This window comes from Pavona decussata, unplaced genomic scaffold (genome assembly GCF_977016875.1).
Source record: "Pavona decussata unplaced genomic scaffold, jaPavDecu1.1 SCAFFOLD_84, whole genome shotgun sequence".
NCBI classification, from domain to species: Eukaryota; Metazoa; Cnidaria; class Anthozoa; order Scleractinia; family Agariciidae; genus Pavona; species Pavona decussata.
Window position 1 is genome coordinate 4,713,304 of NW_028145502.1, and position 18,154 is coordinate 4,731,457.

General features: G+C 38.0%; 3 protein-coding genes and 1 pseudogene across 3 annotated transcripts in view; 2 read left to right on the top strand and 2 right to left on the bottom strand.

Moving 5' to 3' along the window:
- Window positions 1-18,154, bottom strand: part of LOC146475584 (uncharacterized) — an 873,425-nt gene that overhangs the window by 238,923 nt on the left and 616,348 nt on the right. The window lies entirely within an intron of this gene.
- LOC146475589 (uncharacterized) lies at window positions 1,388-15,584 on the bottom strand. Its single transcript, XM_085116047.1, has 4 exons — window positions 15,461-15,584; window positions 13,133-13,258; window positions 9,725-11,332; window positions 1,388-2,261 (listed from the first exon to the last, which is right to left on the bottom strand). The coding sequence occupies exons 1-4, from the start codon at window positions 15,582-15,584 to the stop codon at window positions 1,894-1,896; spliced, it is 2,226 nt and encodes a 741-aa protein (XP_084972173.1). The 3' UTR covers window positions 1,388-1,893.
- Window positions 5,098-6,797, top strand: LOC146475590 (uncharacterized protein KIAA1958-like). Its single transcript, XM_085115981.1, has one exon. The coding sequence runs from the start codon at window positions 5,098-5,100 to the stop codon at window positions 6,481-6,483; it is 1,386 nt and encodes a 461-aa protein (XP_084972107.1). The 3' UTR covers window positions 6,484-6,797.
- Window positions 7,196-7,978, top strand: LOC146475591 (uncharacterized; annotated as a pseudogene).

Consider the following 18,154-nt stretch of genomic DNA (forward strand, 5'->3'; position numbering starts at 1 on the left):
TTCTTTTCTCTTTCTGAACTTTTAAACCGCCTGCACGAAGTTAGCTCCTATATTCCGGCCACATTACACAACATCACGAGTTTTTTTCAGAAAACACTAATGTAATTTTTAAGTTCCGCTTTCGTTGGTGTCGTCGTCGTCTCTGCTGAGGTCCCTATTTTCTCTTCTACACCGTATCGTTTCCCTGGCAACATTAAGGGTGCAGTCTGACCTGTGTCTAAACGAATTAATATTCACTTTAGTTGATGAACTACGTGAATCAACGAACTTAAGTGTTTTTTTTTTTTACTGAATTTATCTACTGAATCTTTTCCTTTTTTTATTTTGCCTACTAAAGCTTTTCTTTTCATGCTATCTACTAAATCTGATCTTGTTATGTTATCTACTAAATCTTTTCTAGCTACTAAACTTTTCTTTTTTCATCTCCTAAATTATTTTCTTTTATGTTATCTGCCAAATCTTTTCTTTAAATTCTATCTACTTAATCTTTTCTTTAATGTTATCTACTTAATCGTTTCTTTTAATGTTATCTACTAAATCTTTCCTTTTTATGTTATCTACCAAATCTTTTCTTTTAATGTTTTTTTACTAATTTTTTTCTTTTAATGTTATCTTCCAAATCTTTTCTTTAAATGTTGTCTACTAAATCTTTTCTTTTCATGTTATCTACTAAATCTTTCCTAGTTACTAAATCTTTTCTTTTAATGTTATCTACCAAATCTTTTCTTTAAATGTTGTCTACTAAATCTTTCCTTTTTATGTTATCTACTAAATCTTTCCTTTTAAAGTTATCTATACCAAATCTTTTCTTTTAATGTTATCTATTAAATCTTTTCTTTTTATGTTATGTACTAAATCTTTCCTAGCTACTAAATCTTTTCTTTTAAAGTTATCTACCAAATCTTTTCTTTTAATGTTATCTACTAAATATTTTCTTTTTATGTGATCTACTTAATCTTTTCTCTTAATGTTATCTACTAAATCTTTCATTTTTATGTTATCTACCAAACCTTTTCCTTTTATGTTACCTGCCACATCTTTTCTTTTAATGTTATCTACTAAATCTTCCTTTTATGTTATCTACCAAATCTTTTCTTTTAATGTTATCTACTAAATCTTTTGTTTTTATGTTATCTAATAAATCCTTTCTTTTATGTAATCTACCAATTCTTTTTTATTTTATGTTATCTACTAAATCTTTTCTTTTTATATTATCTACCATATCTCGTAGCTACTAAATCTTTTCTTTTTATGTTATCTACTAAATCGTTCTTGTTATGAGCCATTTTTCAGGCGATTTACTCTGATGGAAGGTAGCATCCCATAACTCACTAATTAGCGTGCCACAGAGAAGGTATAAATATTATCCCCTAATGTTTGCTTTTCCCTTTGTTATTTATTGGGATTCGCTACTATTAAAGTCATTCAGCTTGTTGGATCATAGCTTAATTTTTGTCTACTCATGAACTACTGGATCAGTAATCATAACTGTACTAGTTAGGAATAATTATGATTCACTTAATTGATTATTGAAATTATTTCACTTGGACTTCACTCACTGACTCGTAATTCAGAACAGCAGCAGTTAATAAGTACCTATGTCTCTCGGATAGATTTTTTGTAACAGCGTTGGCAATGTAATCTAGACCCCGCTCTTTCGACGTACTTAAATCATACAATTATTTCAGAGTGGAGTGACGCCTGGATCACGTTTTACACTTCTACCCTATAAATTATATTTAAAAACTGAAGGCTGCGTTTCTTTTTGCGCAAGTGAATAGAAAAGAACATAAAAAAGTAAAAGAAAACAAAATAAAATTAACGAACAAACAAAAAACAAGCACAATCACCACCACAGCAAAACATTTACAACGTTGATTGCGTATCATTTGCTCAAAGTTTAGTATCGTATGATTTTGTTGGTTTGGCGGTGTGCATAGTGACGACGGTCACATCAGTGTGGGATTCGACGTTGCTGGGCCGTTCTTCGTCCTCTTTCCTTGAAGGATTCTCAGTTGATTCTTCCTCTTCTTCGAGGGTGAAGTTGACCACGCCACTGTCTTTTATGGCGGTTGTCATGGACGGCATGTCAATTCTACCTGTCTGAAGTTGTTGCTTAAGAACGTTAGTCCCAGCCAATCCTCGAATTTCGCCCTGAAGTTCATTCAAAGGTAACAACAGGGCGAGGCAACAAGATAGGGACCATTTTGGATTTTTGCGCCATTCTTTGATGTAACGATAAATGTAGATAATGTACTGGACTGAAAAGACAAAATAAACTAAATTACTTAAATTGTAATACGACAGTTAAAGAATCTTTTTCTAGGATTGAGAAATTAGAAATTCGAAACCTTTGAACCTGCCTCATAGGGTATTCATTGCTTTTACTTATAGACCTTTTCCATAAATGGCAGCCGATAAATTATTAATTTATTTTCATGGAAATTAGCCTCAATAGGCTCGCTAGCAAAGGCAAAATTCAGTAGAATTTTTACTTTAAAATGAAGTTAGTAAGGCCTATTAACATATTTGAAAACAATAATAACTCGGCCACCATTAATGAAAAAGGTCTACGCAATACTCGTTGGTTTGCTTCTCTTTTTTTCCTCGTATTCGTTATTTAGACATTAATGACATACGGAAATTCCCCAATAGGCCTTTTGCAACAGTTGATCACGTTACCTACTTCTCTTAAACACAATGATTTACCTATTTTTAGCAAATACTTTTATCAAAACTGAAAAGAGCGTAAAAAAGAAAATAATCTGGCATGCGAGTTGTCAGACTTATATCTTTGAAAGAGAAATTTTTTTATGGACGTTCAAAATTAGAAGGATTTGTGTGAGAAAAAGCCAGCTTCACATCTAGTCACGCTTCAGTGCTTTTCCATACAAATCCTTGTAAATTTTCCAATTTTTAAACTGGCACAAAATCTTTCGCTTTCATTTTGTTGGTCTGAAAATGTATATTCCGGCTAAGTTTGTCACCCTCTTTCATTTTGTGCGATTAATTACGGAAAACGTGACTGGATAGCAAGCCTTTCTCGTTTCCATTCAAAACCGTACAATTTTTCCAACATTCAAATCGTCCTGAAATCTCAGCCTTAAAGGTTATTGGTCTGAAAATTGGTGTTCTAGCTAACAAAAACATGTTCTTTGCATTTCTGTAATTCATATAGCTGCAGCTATTGGCAAGTTTGCTAATTTTTGGTCACGTGATCAACTGTTGCAAAAGGCCTACATTACTTGCAAAAAATTTCGGACGATTTTAATTTCGGACAGAAATAGTGTCCGAAAATAAAACCGTCCAAAATTTTTAAGCATCCGAAATTTTTACAGTATAGTATAAAACTTTAAAAGTACTTTCTGGGCGACGGTATCACATATTCAAAGCCAATATACATGATATGGCTAGAATTCGGATTAGGCGGCTTTGCTCAGTCGTTCTTTTTATCACTGGAAAGGAAAATATTTGTTTCTTTCATGAAAGACAAAAACGTAGATAAATTCTATTTTACAATTTATATTTTAATCTTCGACCCTAGCCCAGTTTTATGATACAGTAATTGCATTGCCAGTGCCAGTGGTGCTAACCCTCTTCATCTTCATCATCATCAATCAACACAATTGAAAGGTCCTCTTCATTGTCACTAGCGTGTCGTTCTTCATCTGTAGCTGTCGGTGGACGATGTGATAGATCAAGAAGCTCGTAGTTGTTTTGAATAAGCTCTTTGAGACGAAGAAGAAGAAATCGCTTGCTGTCTTCAATTTTAAACGAAGCTCTCAAGCCCTCCCTTTGCAATTGGAGAAAGCCTGTACCTCTAATTCATGTTTTTTAGTCGTAAATTTACTTTAGGCATGTTTCAGCGCAGTGTCCGAAATTTTTGTCCGAAAATTGTCCGAAATGATGGAAAAAGTGTCCGAAAATTAAACGAAGAACGCTAGGAGGAGTTGGTTTGTAATTTTTTTTGCACAATAAATACAATTATGATACTTTTGAGTCAGAAATAAAATTTGTCATGTTCAAAAAGTGTAGAATAGTCTTAAGTGGGGGCCTGGGAACTCCACCTTTTAGACTTTTCTGGCTCTAAATCTGGCCGTACTACCCTACTTTAAAATCTCAGGATTGGGAAAGTGGGCAAAAATACGTATTTGCAGGTAAGAGCACGAACTTCTGTCAGGTAGAAATTTGGCAAATGACAAAATTTTGAAATTTTGCCTTATTTGAAACTTTCTAAAATATAGCAAATATTAGAAAGATAGTTGTACGGCTAAATTTGTAGAAATTTAGCGACAAAAATGGATTTCGCAATCTACGGTAGGAAAGCCATTGCGCATGCTTGTTTCATGGAAAACCTGGGTTGCAGCGTGCGCGCGCGCTCCAACTGGTGAGCGCATGCTACCTTCGTGTTCACGGATTTTCCGCAGCTCTGCAAAGGCTTCAAGGCTGTTAAGGACCAGCAACCATTGGAAAACACGTTTTATCAGTTTTCAAGCCCAAACATAATTTAGCTACTTAGCACACCTCTGGAACCTACTCGAAATACAGGGAAAATAGTTTTTCCCACAGCCGCCATTTTGTTTTTTTGCTTGCGCGGTCGCAAGCTCGCATCGCTTCGCACGCGTGTGATGCTTTCGTGTTGGGAGAGCGCGCATATTCCGCTCACGTAGTGCAACACCTGTAGTAAGCCACCAAAAAGGATCTCAGTCAACCACGGCTTTGATATTGTTTTACGGTCTAAATTTGTCATCAACGTGCGAAAAAGATTAACAGTAGAACTTGCATTATTATGGTATTTGTGTTCTCAACCCTCGATACATGACACGATGCAAATATTTATGGAATATTTTATATTATTATATACATACCGAGATTTACGCGCCAAAAAGCATCGAGATAAAAATAGTCTCTTCGCGCTAGAGAAGCCAGCTGATTGGTCATACGATTTTTTCCACTAGTGTTAAACGACGTATCGACGCTCTGATTGGCTATATCATTATTTTCACTTGTGAAAAAGACCGTGTCGCTCGTTCGCCGCTCCTATTGACTGACAAATAGCACATTTCTAAGAGCCTAGGCGCATTTTTCTTTATGAAGATGGCTTCAAATCAGGCTAACCGTTTTCAGAGCCTAGATTCATCAGTAGAAGAATTCATAGACGGACAGGAAAATGAAAACACAAAGAAAAAGACCAAGCACGATGTTGCTCTGTTCCACGAATTTCTTGTTTTGAAAGGCGAGACGAGACAAATGGACGAATTGACTCCTCAAGAGTTGAACAAGTTTCTCGGCGAGTTCCTTATAACGGTTCACAAAAAAGAAGACAACGAGGAATACGAGCCTAATTCCTTAAGGGCATTCTTCGCTAGCTTTGAGCGCCATTTGAAGAAAAAAAACTATGGACTTTGCCTTATGAAAGACGTCCAGTTCGAGCAAACTCGGAAAGCGCTTCAGTCAAAGCAAAAGGATCTAAAACGGAAAGGCAAGGGCAACAAGCCTAATGCTTCTGCTGCTTTAAGTGAGGAAGATGTTCAAGTTCTGTATGAAAAGGATCTCTTGGGAAGTTCCACGGCAGAAGCGCTTTTAAACACTGTGTGGTTCAACAACACAATCCATTTCGGGTTACGAGGCTGCAAGGAGCACAGAGAAATGTGTTGGGGAGACGTAAAACTTTGTCAAACTTCCACAGGACAGGAGTACCTCGAATTCAATGAAAGAGAAACCAAAACTCGTTCAGGAAACGATCCTCGGAATGTAAGAGCCATTGCACCGAAAATGTTTGCTGTGCCGAACAACGAGAAATGTCCAGTAAAGGCCTACAAAGTCTACGCAGAAAAGCGACCCGCGGAAATGAAAACCGACGATGCACCGTTTTACTTGGCAGTAAATAATGTAAAATCTGGCTCCGGCAAACCTTGGTTCAAAAAAGCTCCAGTCGGTGTAAATAAGCTTAATACTTTAATGAAAACAATGGCACAGAAAGCCGGACTCGGGCCAAACTTCAAAAACCACAGCGGCAGAAAAACTATGATTCAAACTTTAGTCAACAACGACGTGCCGCCAACTGATATTATGCAACTGTCAGGACACAAAAACGTTCAAAGTATCACTAGCTACTCTACCGTCTCACAGAAACAACAGTTGAACATGTCTCACACTCTCACTGGACTGAGTTCGAGAGAAATAGCTCCACAGTCTGGCTCTTGTATTCCGGAGAAAAGAAAGCACGAGTTTGACGAACTCACTTATCCAACATTTCGTCCAACGTTTTCTCAGCAAAGCAAGCAAGCAGCACAGCAGCCCCTTTCTCTTTTTTCAGGTGCTGTTATAAGCGGAGGACATATTAGTGTGGCAATAAACACTTTAAATCAATCGCCCACTCTTTCAGTGCGAGAAGAAAACCCTAGCAAAACTTATAAAAGAATCAAACCTCTTGATTCGGATTCTGACGAGTGTTCGTCAATTCAAGCATGCGGGCTCTGATAAACAACAAAAAATGAAGGCTCCGGTTTTCACTTCTGTATTTCAAATTTTGAACTTGCGTAGAACTATTTCGACATATTTTCAGGATGTCTTATCTTATTCTAACTAGTTCTGCCTTTTAACGGCACTTTTGCTTGATAATTTGGATGTAAAGTATTTTACAAGGAAGCCATTTCAGTGCAACTCTCGAACTGTAAGGCGGCTTGACCGCGCGCTGTTTTCCTTTGAAAGAAAATAAAGATATGTTTATCTTTGAGTTCTTTTCGCTTATGAATCTCGGTAAGTATATAATAAATAAGTTATTTCACGTTTAGTTCGCCTGTACGATTTTTATTCACTCGTTGTGTAAAACAAACTCACTCGCTGCGCTCGTTCGTTTGTTTAACACAACTTGTGAATAAAAATCGTACGCGCTCACCAACCGTGAAATAGCCTATAATTATTCAATATCTGTATGGATATCGAATACTTAAACCATGTTTTGGGGGAATGGGTCGAGTGATGGCGGAGTAAGGAGCTCGCTACCGACCGTCCGCCCTCAAAGCTGTCTTTGAAGCAACACATGGCTGAAACTCTATCCAACTACATACGAAAACGCAGAAACAGATCTTCTGCAAGTTCTAGTGACGAACCTTCTGCTTCACCTGATTCAAAAAGGCTTAAAGAAGTGGAAGACATGTGCAACCGAGATCCCGAAGCGAGAGACGAAACTATGGAGGCCTTCGACAAAATATAGGCTATTGCAGAACAACTGAAGTCTATTCTCGCTAGGCTGAGCACACTGGATACTATTGAATGCTCCGTTAAAAATATTGAGACCAACTTAGCGAATTTGAAAGTCAGGACTGCGAAACTGGAAGATTTTCAAGCAACTGGTAAGAAAGATATCGCCGAACTCCAGAAATCATGCAGCTTCAACGGTGACAAATGCAAAGAATACAAGGAAGATTTATCGAAAAAGCTTGACGAGCAGAATAAAAGAATTACTTCAATGCTGGAGAGAGAAAGGCTGCTGCGCGACCAAATAAACGACCTCATATCAAAGAATCTGTACCTCGAATCTTACTCCAGGCGCGAGAACATTAAATTCTTTAACATTCGAGAAGAACGCGAAGAAGACACCGAAGAAATCCTTAGAAAGTTCATGGAAAAAGAACTTGGTTTTCGAAACGCCCACACTGTCGAAATCCAACGGGTACACCGTCTTAGCCGAAGAAATAATGATACAGATGCGCGACCTATCATTGCCAGGTTCCTTCGTTTCAAAGATGTAGAAGAAATATTCGCCTTGGGACGGCGCCTTGAGGGGAACAACTTCCAGATGTTCCGCGATCCTCCTCGGGAAATCATCAAGCGCAGAAAGGATCAGATGGCAGTATTTAAGGAGGCACGACGAAATGGCATGAGAGCTTCTTTTAACAGATGCCAGCCGGATAAGCTGTATATGAATGGTGACTTCTGGCCTTGCGGAAAACCACTGGACGCCACAGAATGATGAGTAACTGTGTTGTTCTTTAGTTATCTCTAAAATTAATTATTCTTTTTTTTTTGAGGCGGGTGGTCTAGCTGCCCAACAAGTTTTCAGTGCCCGCTTGCCACTTACAACTCAAACCGATGAAGGGATTTTATGTACTTTCTATATATTTTTTTCTGTTTTTGTTTTTCCACTTCTTCTACTTTAATTAGTTGTTTCTTTATCTGTTTAAGCTTAATTTTACACGCTCTGAATGTTTTTGTCATAGTCTTCGTTTTTTGTTTTGATGTTATTCCTTTGGTAATTATTTGCTTGATGTAACTGGAACATGCCAATGTTTTTTGTAATATTGTTGGTTTTTAGAAATAAATAGTACAGTTGCAAAAAAAAAAAAAAACAAACAAACAAACAAAAAAAAAAACATGTTTTACTGGGTATCCTAATTTTTGACGGCCATAGACCACAAGAAGAAATGGCATCAAGGGGTTCGCCCAAATACAACGTTCGGTTAAATTAATAGCATGACCGAATTCGTACAGGATAAGATAATAACATTTTACATCCTTTTACACAACAAGCCATGGCGCCATAAAATAAAACCTTTAAATGGGTTTTATTTGGGGTGTCTTGAAAATCTGGAACATGGAACAGTTCCCCATAGTCTCTCCTAGAAACCGACCGCTGGCCAAAGAGCCCGAGGACTCTAAGTACGAGATTGGCGGGTGACAAGCTCTATGCTTGATTTTAGGGCACGTCCCAGAGCTACCGTGAGAGGAGCAACATTTTGGAATACTTCAATGATCAAATTAAAGTTCTCCATTGAGCGAAGCTGGATTAAGTCGTTGAGGAGCGCAAAAAGCAAGCCGAATTACGGTATGACAAACATGGATTCGCTCTTAGAGGAAATGGTCGGAAACAATTGGAAATGTGTGGTCCACTGATTGATTCGTACTTGAAGGAGATCGGAAAAGCCATAGGTTCGAGGCTACAGCAGATCAAAAGACACCAGCTTAGCCAACCCAGTTATTCCTTTCGTTCCTTGTGTTCGTACTCTGGCTAGGGGATACTCGGGAGACACAACAGCCTTAGATCCCCTCCCAGTTAGATTTTCATGCAGAGAAAGAGTTATAATTTATGCAAATTCAAATGACAAACGAACAATAAGGATATTAGCCTGGAACAACGTCAGACGAATATATCTACATAAATTATTATTACGGATGCCATTTTCGAGACTAACCACATCACATGACCAGAACAGCGTCGCGGAGGAAAGTTGCCCAGCAACGGGCCATCGTGTCTACACACGGGTATCAAAGAAGATGTTCCAATGATGAATTAATCCATCAAATAAAACCACTGGTAAATTATAAGTGTGTTGATGGTGAATTAAATTCAGAACGTGTTGTATAAGGCAAGATGCAGCAGAATTTCATTCCATCGTGTAAAAATTAAACAAATAAATAAACAAAAACAAAAAAACCCTTGAATTTTTATAAAAGAGAGAACGATAGATTTCCCTGTCGTGGAGTGCAAAGCATAATGGGTGACTATGTTGTCAATATCTTGTCGGCATGATAACAGCAATCCACTTGATAAAACTACTGTTATACCAGATTGTAAGCTGATACATCTTAGGAAAAGTCACCAAGTTTGGTGGTGTTTGCTTTCGTATTTTAAACGTCACGAGCTAAATCTAGATCAGTCTCCCCACCCTCTCTTTCCAGGCTGAATTACATAAAAGATGACTTACAAAAAGGCACTTACCAATTAGAAGAAGAATCACTGAGGCATTTGCTCCAACCACCAGTAACTCGAACATGATTTTATCCACGGAATGATCCACAGATGTAGGGATGTTTTCGCTGGGAATCTTACTCACGGCTCCTATTCCCAAGTTGGTGAAAGTGACCACTAAAGATGTTAGCATTAACCTGTTCTCGAACGGATCTACCACTGGTTTTTTGACGGCAAAGGCAATTGCATAGATACCTGAAATGATGGAAGCGATTCCTGCATAGGACCTGCTCTCACTGCCGATTAGGATTAAACCAGATGTCAGGATAACCTTGCGCACTGTATCAACAAGTTCCCAGTACCATGCAGAAGGCCTGTAATTTTCAAACAGGAATCGTAATCCCGTAAGCAATTCAGCGCTTTTTGCTTCATTGTCGTCGTCGCAACTTCCACCTTCGTCGTCTTCTCGGATAGTTTGCAGCGCCCTTCGTTGACTCAAGAAGAGAGTGAGGAATGAAGCTGCTGGCAGGAAAAGCACGTAACCAACGGCAACGTATCCGACGATAACTAAACGATTGTATCTTGAACTATTACAGTTTATGCCAAAGTCCGCCTTTAAATATCTGCTACAATCATCCTTTTCATCGTCACTGCAAAGCGTGCGACAAGCGAGAGGCAGTACGGCTGCTGTTTTCGAACACGTGCTGAGGTAGGTAACATAAAGGATGAAAAAAGCGTTTCTGTAGATGAACTCTTTTGTCTGAGACATTTTTAGGGCTTTCTGTTGGTCATCCAAGGTGGAACGCAATCTGAGGTATAACTTTCTGATTCCGTAAACACAGATCGACAGGATGATAACTAAAGCGTTTAGCGTGAGTATGGAAAAAAGATCCCCAAATGCATCAATTTTCAATTCTGGAAAGAGACAGTGAACAGGCGCAATCTGGAACACGTTTAACTGCAAAGCCTGGGAATATGTTCCGATGAGGGCAAGAGAGTCGGGCCATTCAATGTATGCAAATGCTTCAAGCAGTCCAAACGTTACTTGGTAAAAACCAATAACGATTTTGAGCCGCCCAAGAACAATGTCTACTGAAGAACGCCCGACATTCTTTTTGCTTTTCTTTTTGCTTGACCATACCAGGATAACGATTATTATGAGAATGACTACAGCTGAGATAGAAAGTTGCCCGATCATCCATTTTTTTGTCGGGCACAGTTCGCAGCTTTTAAATTGCTTGTAGTAGCGATCACTGCATACTTCACACAACGGACCTTTGTATCCAGTGCTGCAGTTAGAATCTATACCTCCAGTACAAGATTCTTGGCGAGGACATCTATGAGGTTTCGGTAGAGCGTGTGGGTACTTAGTTAACGACCGATTGGGTAGCGAGCCATTCATGAGTGCATTAACTTCAGCGGTAACATTAAGCACATTGCTTGTGAATTCTCTATAGAGATGTTTGTGTGTCTCATTTTCCCAGTTCCACCAGAAACCAGACTTTAAAGTTGCGAAGTCATCAGCGCATTCTAAACCATCAGCAGCACATGGTTTGCATTCCCCAAACAGATCTGTCCGATAAAACGACTGCAGGCATTTGCAAGCTCGAAATCCAGCAAAAGAGCTAGAATCAGTTCCTGTTAACGAAAAATAAAGTATAGTTTTTAATCTCCTTATCTATGCATGTATAGCTTTCTGCTTCTATGTCTGTTTGTGATTTTGAGGTCACTCATAACGGTTTGCAGCTTTTCTCTTCAGTTATTATTTGATCGATAAGTACTGCTATTCTTTATCAGTAAATGGTGCAAACATAGTCATAATTGTTCGACTTAATAAGCAACAATAACAAAAATATAGCCGTTAAAAACATCCCTTGTTTTAGCTTAGGTTAGCATAACACAAAAACGAGCTGTATGATCCCAACGTTTTACTATGGAATTCTAACCAGCATGCCAATACGCACCTTCTTGCAAACTCACTAAAAAAAGATGTTATAGGAGGGGTTTAGGAGCCACCTTGAATTTTCAAAAATATTAGGTGAATTATTTAGCGCAGTATAAATTAATATTTCTTATTTTTCGGTTGGCTCGGTTTCCTTTGTTCTTTTCGGTTGAATATATGCAATAGCACCTGTCAATTACTAACTGTCTGAAAAGCTGGGTGCGGCTTTGGTTGTAAAAGGGGAGGGCGGGGTTGAAAACAATAACTGATAACAACGGACGAAGGGGAAATATATATCTCCCCCCTCCCTCGTCATATACCGCTCGACTTATTCCCCTTATTCAGTGTTCTCAAAAATTTCAACGAGTGCTTAATCGTTTACTATTAAAGAAAAAAATGAAGAACTTAACTTTTACTACTACTACTACTACTACTACTACTACTACTACTACTACTACTACTACTACTACTACTACTACTACTACTACTACTACTACTACTACTACTACTACTACTACTACTACTACTACTACTAATTTAATAACAGGCCACTCATTCCATACTCGTACTGTGCCACTGTTAGCTTTCTTTACATTTGCAGGATTACGGTCACTAATCCGCTCAGCAAAGACAGTGTAGGAAGTTTTTGGTTAAAAAGACTTCATCTTCACAACCGCTTATCGTTGTTTCCACACGGAACGATAGCTGACTGCACACTATTTCCAAAATTTAACAACAGCCGCTCAACCACGTGTAGTGTACTGAATGCAGTGTTTACCACGTATACCAGCAGACAAAAGCAATTGTTTATACATATTGTTGTGTGAATAATCCAAAGTTCAAAAAACAGTTGAGAAAAACATCTTCAGAGCCGAAATCTCACTGCCTACAACTGTCATCAAAAAGTGTTGTGTATTAGACTTCGACCTGTTATAAAATAAGCATTTAACTATTTAAGGTCTTTGTTTCTATTAAGGAAATCTCACCAACAGAAAAAATAAGCATGTTATTGACCTGTCCCTCGGGGATTTGTGATATATTTCCCTCGTGGCGTGCCCTCGGGCGCAAGGGGAATATATCAGATATCCCCTCGTTCCAGGCCAATAACCCTTACATAACTAGTGTACTCATATCCACTACTTTGTTGTTTCCAGTTTGTTTGTTTTTTTTAATTTGTTGTTGTTGAAAGTTGCCCATGCTTGCAAATCGTTTCAATCTTTACCCGTAAGGACAATTGTTCGTTTGTTTAGCGGAAAAAACGAAAGAAAAGGAAGCGCCAACGTTTGAGTCTCTTGGCCAGGGATGAGTAAACTCTGCAGCAACACGTTTGGTTTTTCATCCATGCGTCGGGACAAGTGAAAGAAGGGACAATGCCCCAAAACCTCTCCAGGGCTTGGAATCTTAGACTGGGTTAGGTTACTAGATGCCTTGTGTTTCGCTGTAGATGTTTAACTCCTTTAAACACTCTGGATATTTTAGCAAGATAATGGTATTACCTTGAGGACAGGCTTTGCAATCGCTTGCGCTCTTCCCAGGCGCATCGTTCTCAGACACAAAAGTTCCGTTAGGGCATGGTAAACAACTTTCACTGACAAAGGCTTGAGTGTCCGAATAATGACCTCCTAAAATGTTAAACAAAAAATATTCAAAGCTTAAAAGCCTTAACCATGCTTTCTAGGGTAAGCAGGGAAATAGTAGGAGTGTCACACAAGTGGTACGCGATAAACGAGCAGCTCACCATAGTTATTGAGCTTCCATGACATTTTTGTATAATCAATCAAGGCAATTTAAAGGACTCTGTTACGCCGCAAAATGTAATACTAACGCAAAATGTATTAACATCGACGCAAATTGTAATGAAGTATTCAACGCAAAATGTAAGAACGTTTCTGACGCACAATGTAATAACGCAAAATGTAATAACTCACGAATGACGTGAATGGTATTTTGAAATCAGTATCATGATTCAGTGTACGTTCAACTATACATAAATTGAATAACAGGTGTACAGGTTTTATTCTCAACTCTTAAAAGTTTCAGATCGGAGGATTGGTGTTTTCTTACGGTATCTACTTATGGTGGCGTTTAAAACTGTGACTTTTTGGTGCTACGCTTATTCAAAAGAAGAGTTCTTAAATTTTGCGTTGAAAACTTTATTACATTTTGCGTTAATATTGCATTTTGCAGGGACTCTCGACAAGGTCACAATTTCTATCGTATATTATACACGTTCGTGTGGCACTCGAAAAATAGGCGCCGCCCTCCAAAAAGCGCCTCAGCCCTCAATAACAACGCGGTCACTTATTCGAAGCACATGAACATTAACTCTAGGGTGATAGATTACGAAGGGGTTTCATCCTCATATAACTACAGTCAAACCTCTTAAAAACGGACACCGCGGGAACATGAATTAGTGTCCGTATCATAGAGGTGCCAATTTTAGAGAAGTAGGCCTTAGATGGATTTCGGTCTCTCAGAGACCAAGTGAACTGTCCGTAAAAGAGAGGTGTCCCCATCAAGAGGTGTCCGTAAAGAGAGGTTTCGCTGTGCCCGAGTCCGATCTACAGAGTTTTTTAACTGAGTCTCTTTATGTCTATTATGCATTTACTTTTCCAAAAGTGACTGTTTTAAAGGAGCGTAGCACCTAAAAGTCACATTGTTAAGCGCCACAATAAGTAGATACGGTAAGAAAACACCAGTCCCCCGATCTCAAACTTTTAAGAGTGGAGAATAAAACCATTACTCCTGTTATTCAATTCATGCATAGGTGAATGTACACTGAATCATGATACTGATTTCGAAATACTATACACGTCATTCGTGAGTTATTACATTTTGCGTTATTACATTATGCATCAGAAAAGTTCTTACATTTTGCGTTGAATACTTTATTACAGTTTGCGTCGATGTTATTACAATTTTGCGGCGTAAAAGACCTTTTTCTTTTTCTTAATATTTGACTTTAATGCATTGAGAAGTAAATTCACTTCAATGTGTAACGAAAAAAAATAATGCTTGCGCGCGTTAAGTTTTGTCCTCTAAAGATAACATGCTGGAGTCAAGAATGTGATTTGTGAAGCACACTAGATAAATTAAAGGGGCAGCTTCATGGGAGATATCATGATTTCGGGCAAAAATTCACTAAATTTAAACTTTAAACACTGTCTTACAGTTAATTTCTAAATCGCTAATTAAAAAAAAATGACGCAAAGGTTGAACTAAAATATAGTACAACCGATTTTTAACGTGTTACGACAGCGAAAATTGTTGGAAAAGGTTGGCCTCACGTTTTCAAATTTGAACCCATCTTTATTTTGGTCGTCTTCCAGATGATAGTTTCTTGGCATTCTACTATTCTTTTAATTTAATTTTGGTCGTTATATCTTGGTTGCTATCGACGGAATAGCGTTTTTTTTATTTTCAGTGTGTTGATAATTATAGCGTGATACTGTCCCTTTAAGATGAATTTTTCCAGGACAGCATTCATTATTTTGCAGATTCAATTTCAATAAAAATTGAGCATCACTGGAAGAAGCTTTCATTAACGTTATGATAGAACTGTACATTTTAAAACATCTTAAATATGCAAGAAAAGCGTAATATATATGACGACAAAAAGTCGCCGAAACGTTGATTTCCTTATCGCTAATTTTTATCATAAATGTTTTTCAAAGTCTTCAGTTATAATAAATCAGTTGTTTGCCAGTTTTAATGCAGTGGTGGTCATTTATGATGTGCTCTTCGTAGGAAACAACTTTGTTTAAAGACTTAACAGTGATTTTAAAAAGATCTTCTATACAAGATAGACACTTGAGGAGACTCACCTGCTGGGCACTCTTGGCAGGTACGAATGCCCAACTTCAAAAACGTGCCGGATGAGCATGCAAGGAGTCTGTATGCTCCAAGCGATGTATTTCCAAACCCAGCAGCCACAAAAGCCTGTTTCATGTTCTCCTTAGCAGTGTAACTCCTTACTTGAGAAAGGTTGATATCTTCTGATTCACCTTCCCCCAGGCCACTTCAACGTAAATCGCAACAACAGCAACAAAAAAAAAGAAGAAGAAGAAGAATAGAATCCTTAGCTGATATCGATGAAGCGAGGAATTGATCAACAATATGTTCATGGAATAATTAGCTTAACACTTACAGCTGGATTTTGCAGCGTTCTTTTCCATCCCCATCCGTAAATTTCATCGTACCTATTTCGCCATTTTTCACCCTTCTGCAAAAGGTACAAACATAATCACTTGCTTTACAACGGGGTCATTAAATCATGAAATTGAGCTGAAAAAACATTACGTCAAAAATTTTAAATCTCGGAAAGAAAACCTTTTCTCATTTTATTCTCACATGTTAAACAATCTTAACCAAGCTTATTATTAGGGGAGGGAGGGGGGGGGGGGGACTTTACCTACAGACTATGAAGGCTATGACATTGACACCTGAGAGAAAGATAATACGTCAAAAGATGTTTCCTTTGGAAAGCACAGTAAGGAAATGTGTTCCAACATTAATTTGAGGCCATGTAGAATTTTTTTTTTGTTTTGCTAAGTTACAGGATACTTTAAAAATATTTTATTTAGCTCACTCAAAACAGTAATATTCCTATTTCTGAGACAAAAAGCACATGCTATAATTCTGTTGACATTGCAACACGAAAATAAGTTTAAAAAGTCATAAAATAAAGGTTCAGATATTTCAACACGGTGCTCAATTAGAATATCTATTAGTAAAGAATATCACTATTAAAAAAAAAAAAACCCGCTTAAACACGGAGCAGGATTTTTTGATACTCACATTCTAGTAGTTAGGTTAGATGCCCACATGAGAGATGTAGAGTTTACTAATTCCAACTTTGTCCTTATCATGTATCTAAAGACAACGAAACGATATTGTGCTGTTTGCTGGTGACTCGCTTTTTATCAAATGTTATTTAACATCTTTTACAAGAGTAACGGGATGATGACAAACCTTATAATTCGACATCCTTTGAAACTTTGTTTTGATAACTGATCTTGGACGTACAACTTTCTATTAACAAATAATTAAATTTATCCCAAGCCTGTAGTTCAAGTTTTACATCATCTCTAATGGATTCTTTAGAAAACGAGACATAGAGTTATTGTTTCTAACTTGCGTTTGTAAAGAAAATAAAAGTAGACAATTTACGGAACTAATTTAGGGTACCTCTCTCGGAAAGAAAAAAAATACGACGCGGAATGTTTTACACAACAAGCAAGACGCTCAAGTTTACTACTAGCCAGTCGAACGGGACGAAACCCTTTTTGAGAATATTATAATTAATGGCAAATATTTGAAATGTGGTTTACTTTTCTTCATTTTCCCTTCACTTTGTTTTGGGTCATTTATTTACACATTTGTGTACCTTAAGACACGTGAACCCGTTCAGAATTTTTAGCCTTATTTTTATGTACTATATTTTTTTTGAAAACAAGTTCCTTTCGTCGAATTCACGAGTTACTATTGACCTTCTGAAGATTGTCATCTTTCCCCATCCAGCACTCTAAACGACATTTTGTTTTTCTTTCAAGACTAAAACAATTAATTTCCCATATCTCAAGATTCTGTTGCAATCAAATCACTACTTCTTTATTACAATTTGAGCCGAACCTCTGGAGCGATTATGTCTTTAAACTGTCAAAAAGGGCTGTTGGGTGCCTCGGACAGGTTAGATTAGTTGGTGGAGTTTAGTAAAGCCTGGTTTAGACGTACGACGCAAGCATACGCACAAGAAACCTACGTGTAAACCGGTGCGACGCAAGCATAAGCCCCTTGTGCTTGCGCTTGTGCTTATGCTTGCGTCGTCCCGGTTTGTAAGCACGACGCAACGACGCAAGCATAAGCATAAGCGCAAGGAAAGCAAACTGAAAAACAGTGACAAGTTGTCAGCGTACAATCTAGTTACTCATGCGTTGCCATTTTCCGCCATTTTGGAATCAAATCTCGCGCCAAAAGGCAGCCCGGCCGCGCGATTGCGCCAAATTTGTTTGCTTCTGCGCTTGCGTATGTCACGTTATGCTTATGCTTATCGCACGAGTAAACATCCTTGTGCTTGTGCTTATTCTTATGCTTGCGTCGTACGTGTACGCCAGGCTTAATGAGTGATTTCTTCATTTTCTTTCAGTTTGGACCATGAGCAGAGATTTCTGAAAAGCTTGCATAAATACAGTTAATACAGGCAACCCAGGCTCAGTATATAAACGTCAGGTTGTCTTTGTGTCTTGTTGGTGATTTGGAAGGAATTTGTTGCTGTTTAAAGCCGGAATGAACAATGCTGGTGACTCGCTTCCTTCTCGTCTCAGAAATTGCTCTCACATCAAAATTCTTATCCATTTCTTCGCCAAGCGCAATAACTTAACCATAACATTCACCTTTCATGTTGATCACACTGCGATCTTACATAAGGCAAATTGGAAGAAAATTTGGTTGCCGGTGATTTTTCGCCTACGTTCGGCTTTTTTGACGGAAACCACCGTGGTAGGCTGCAAGAGTTCAAA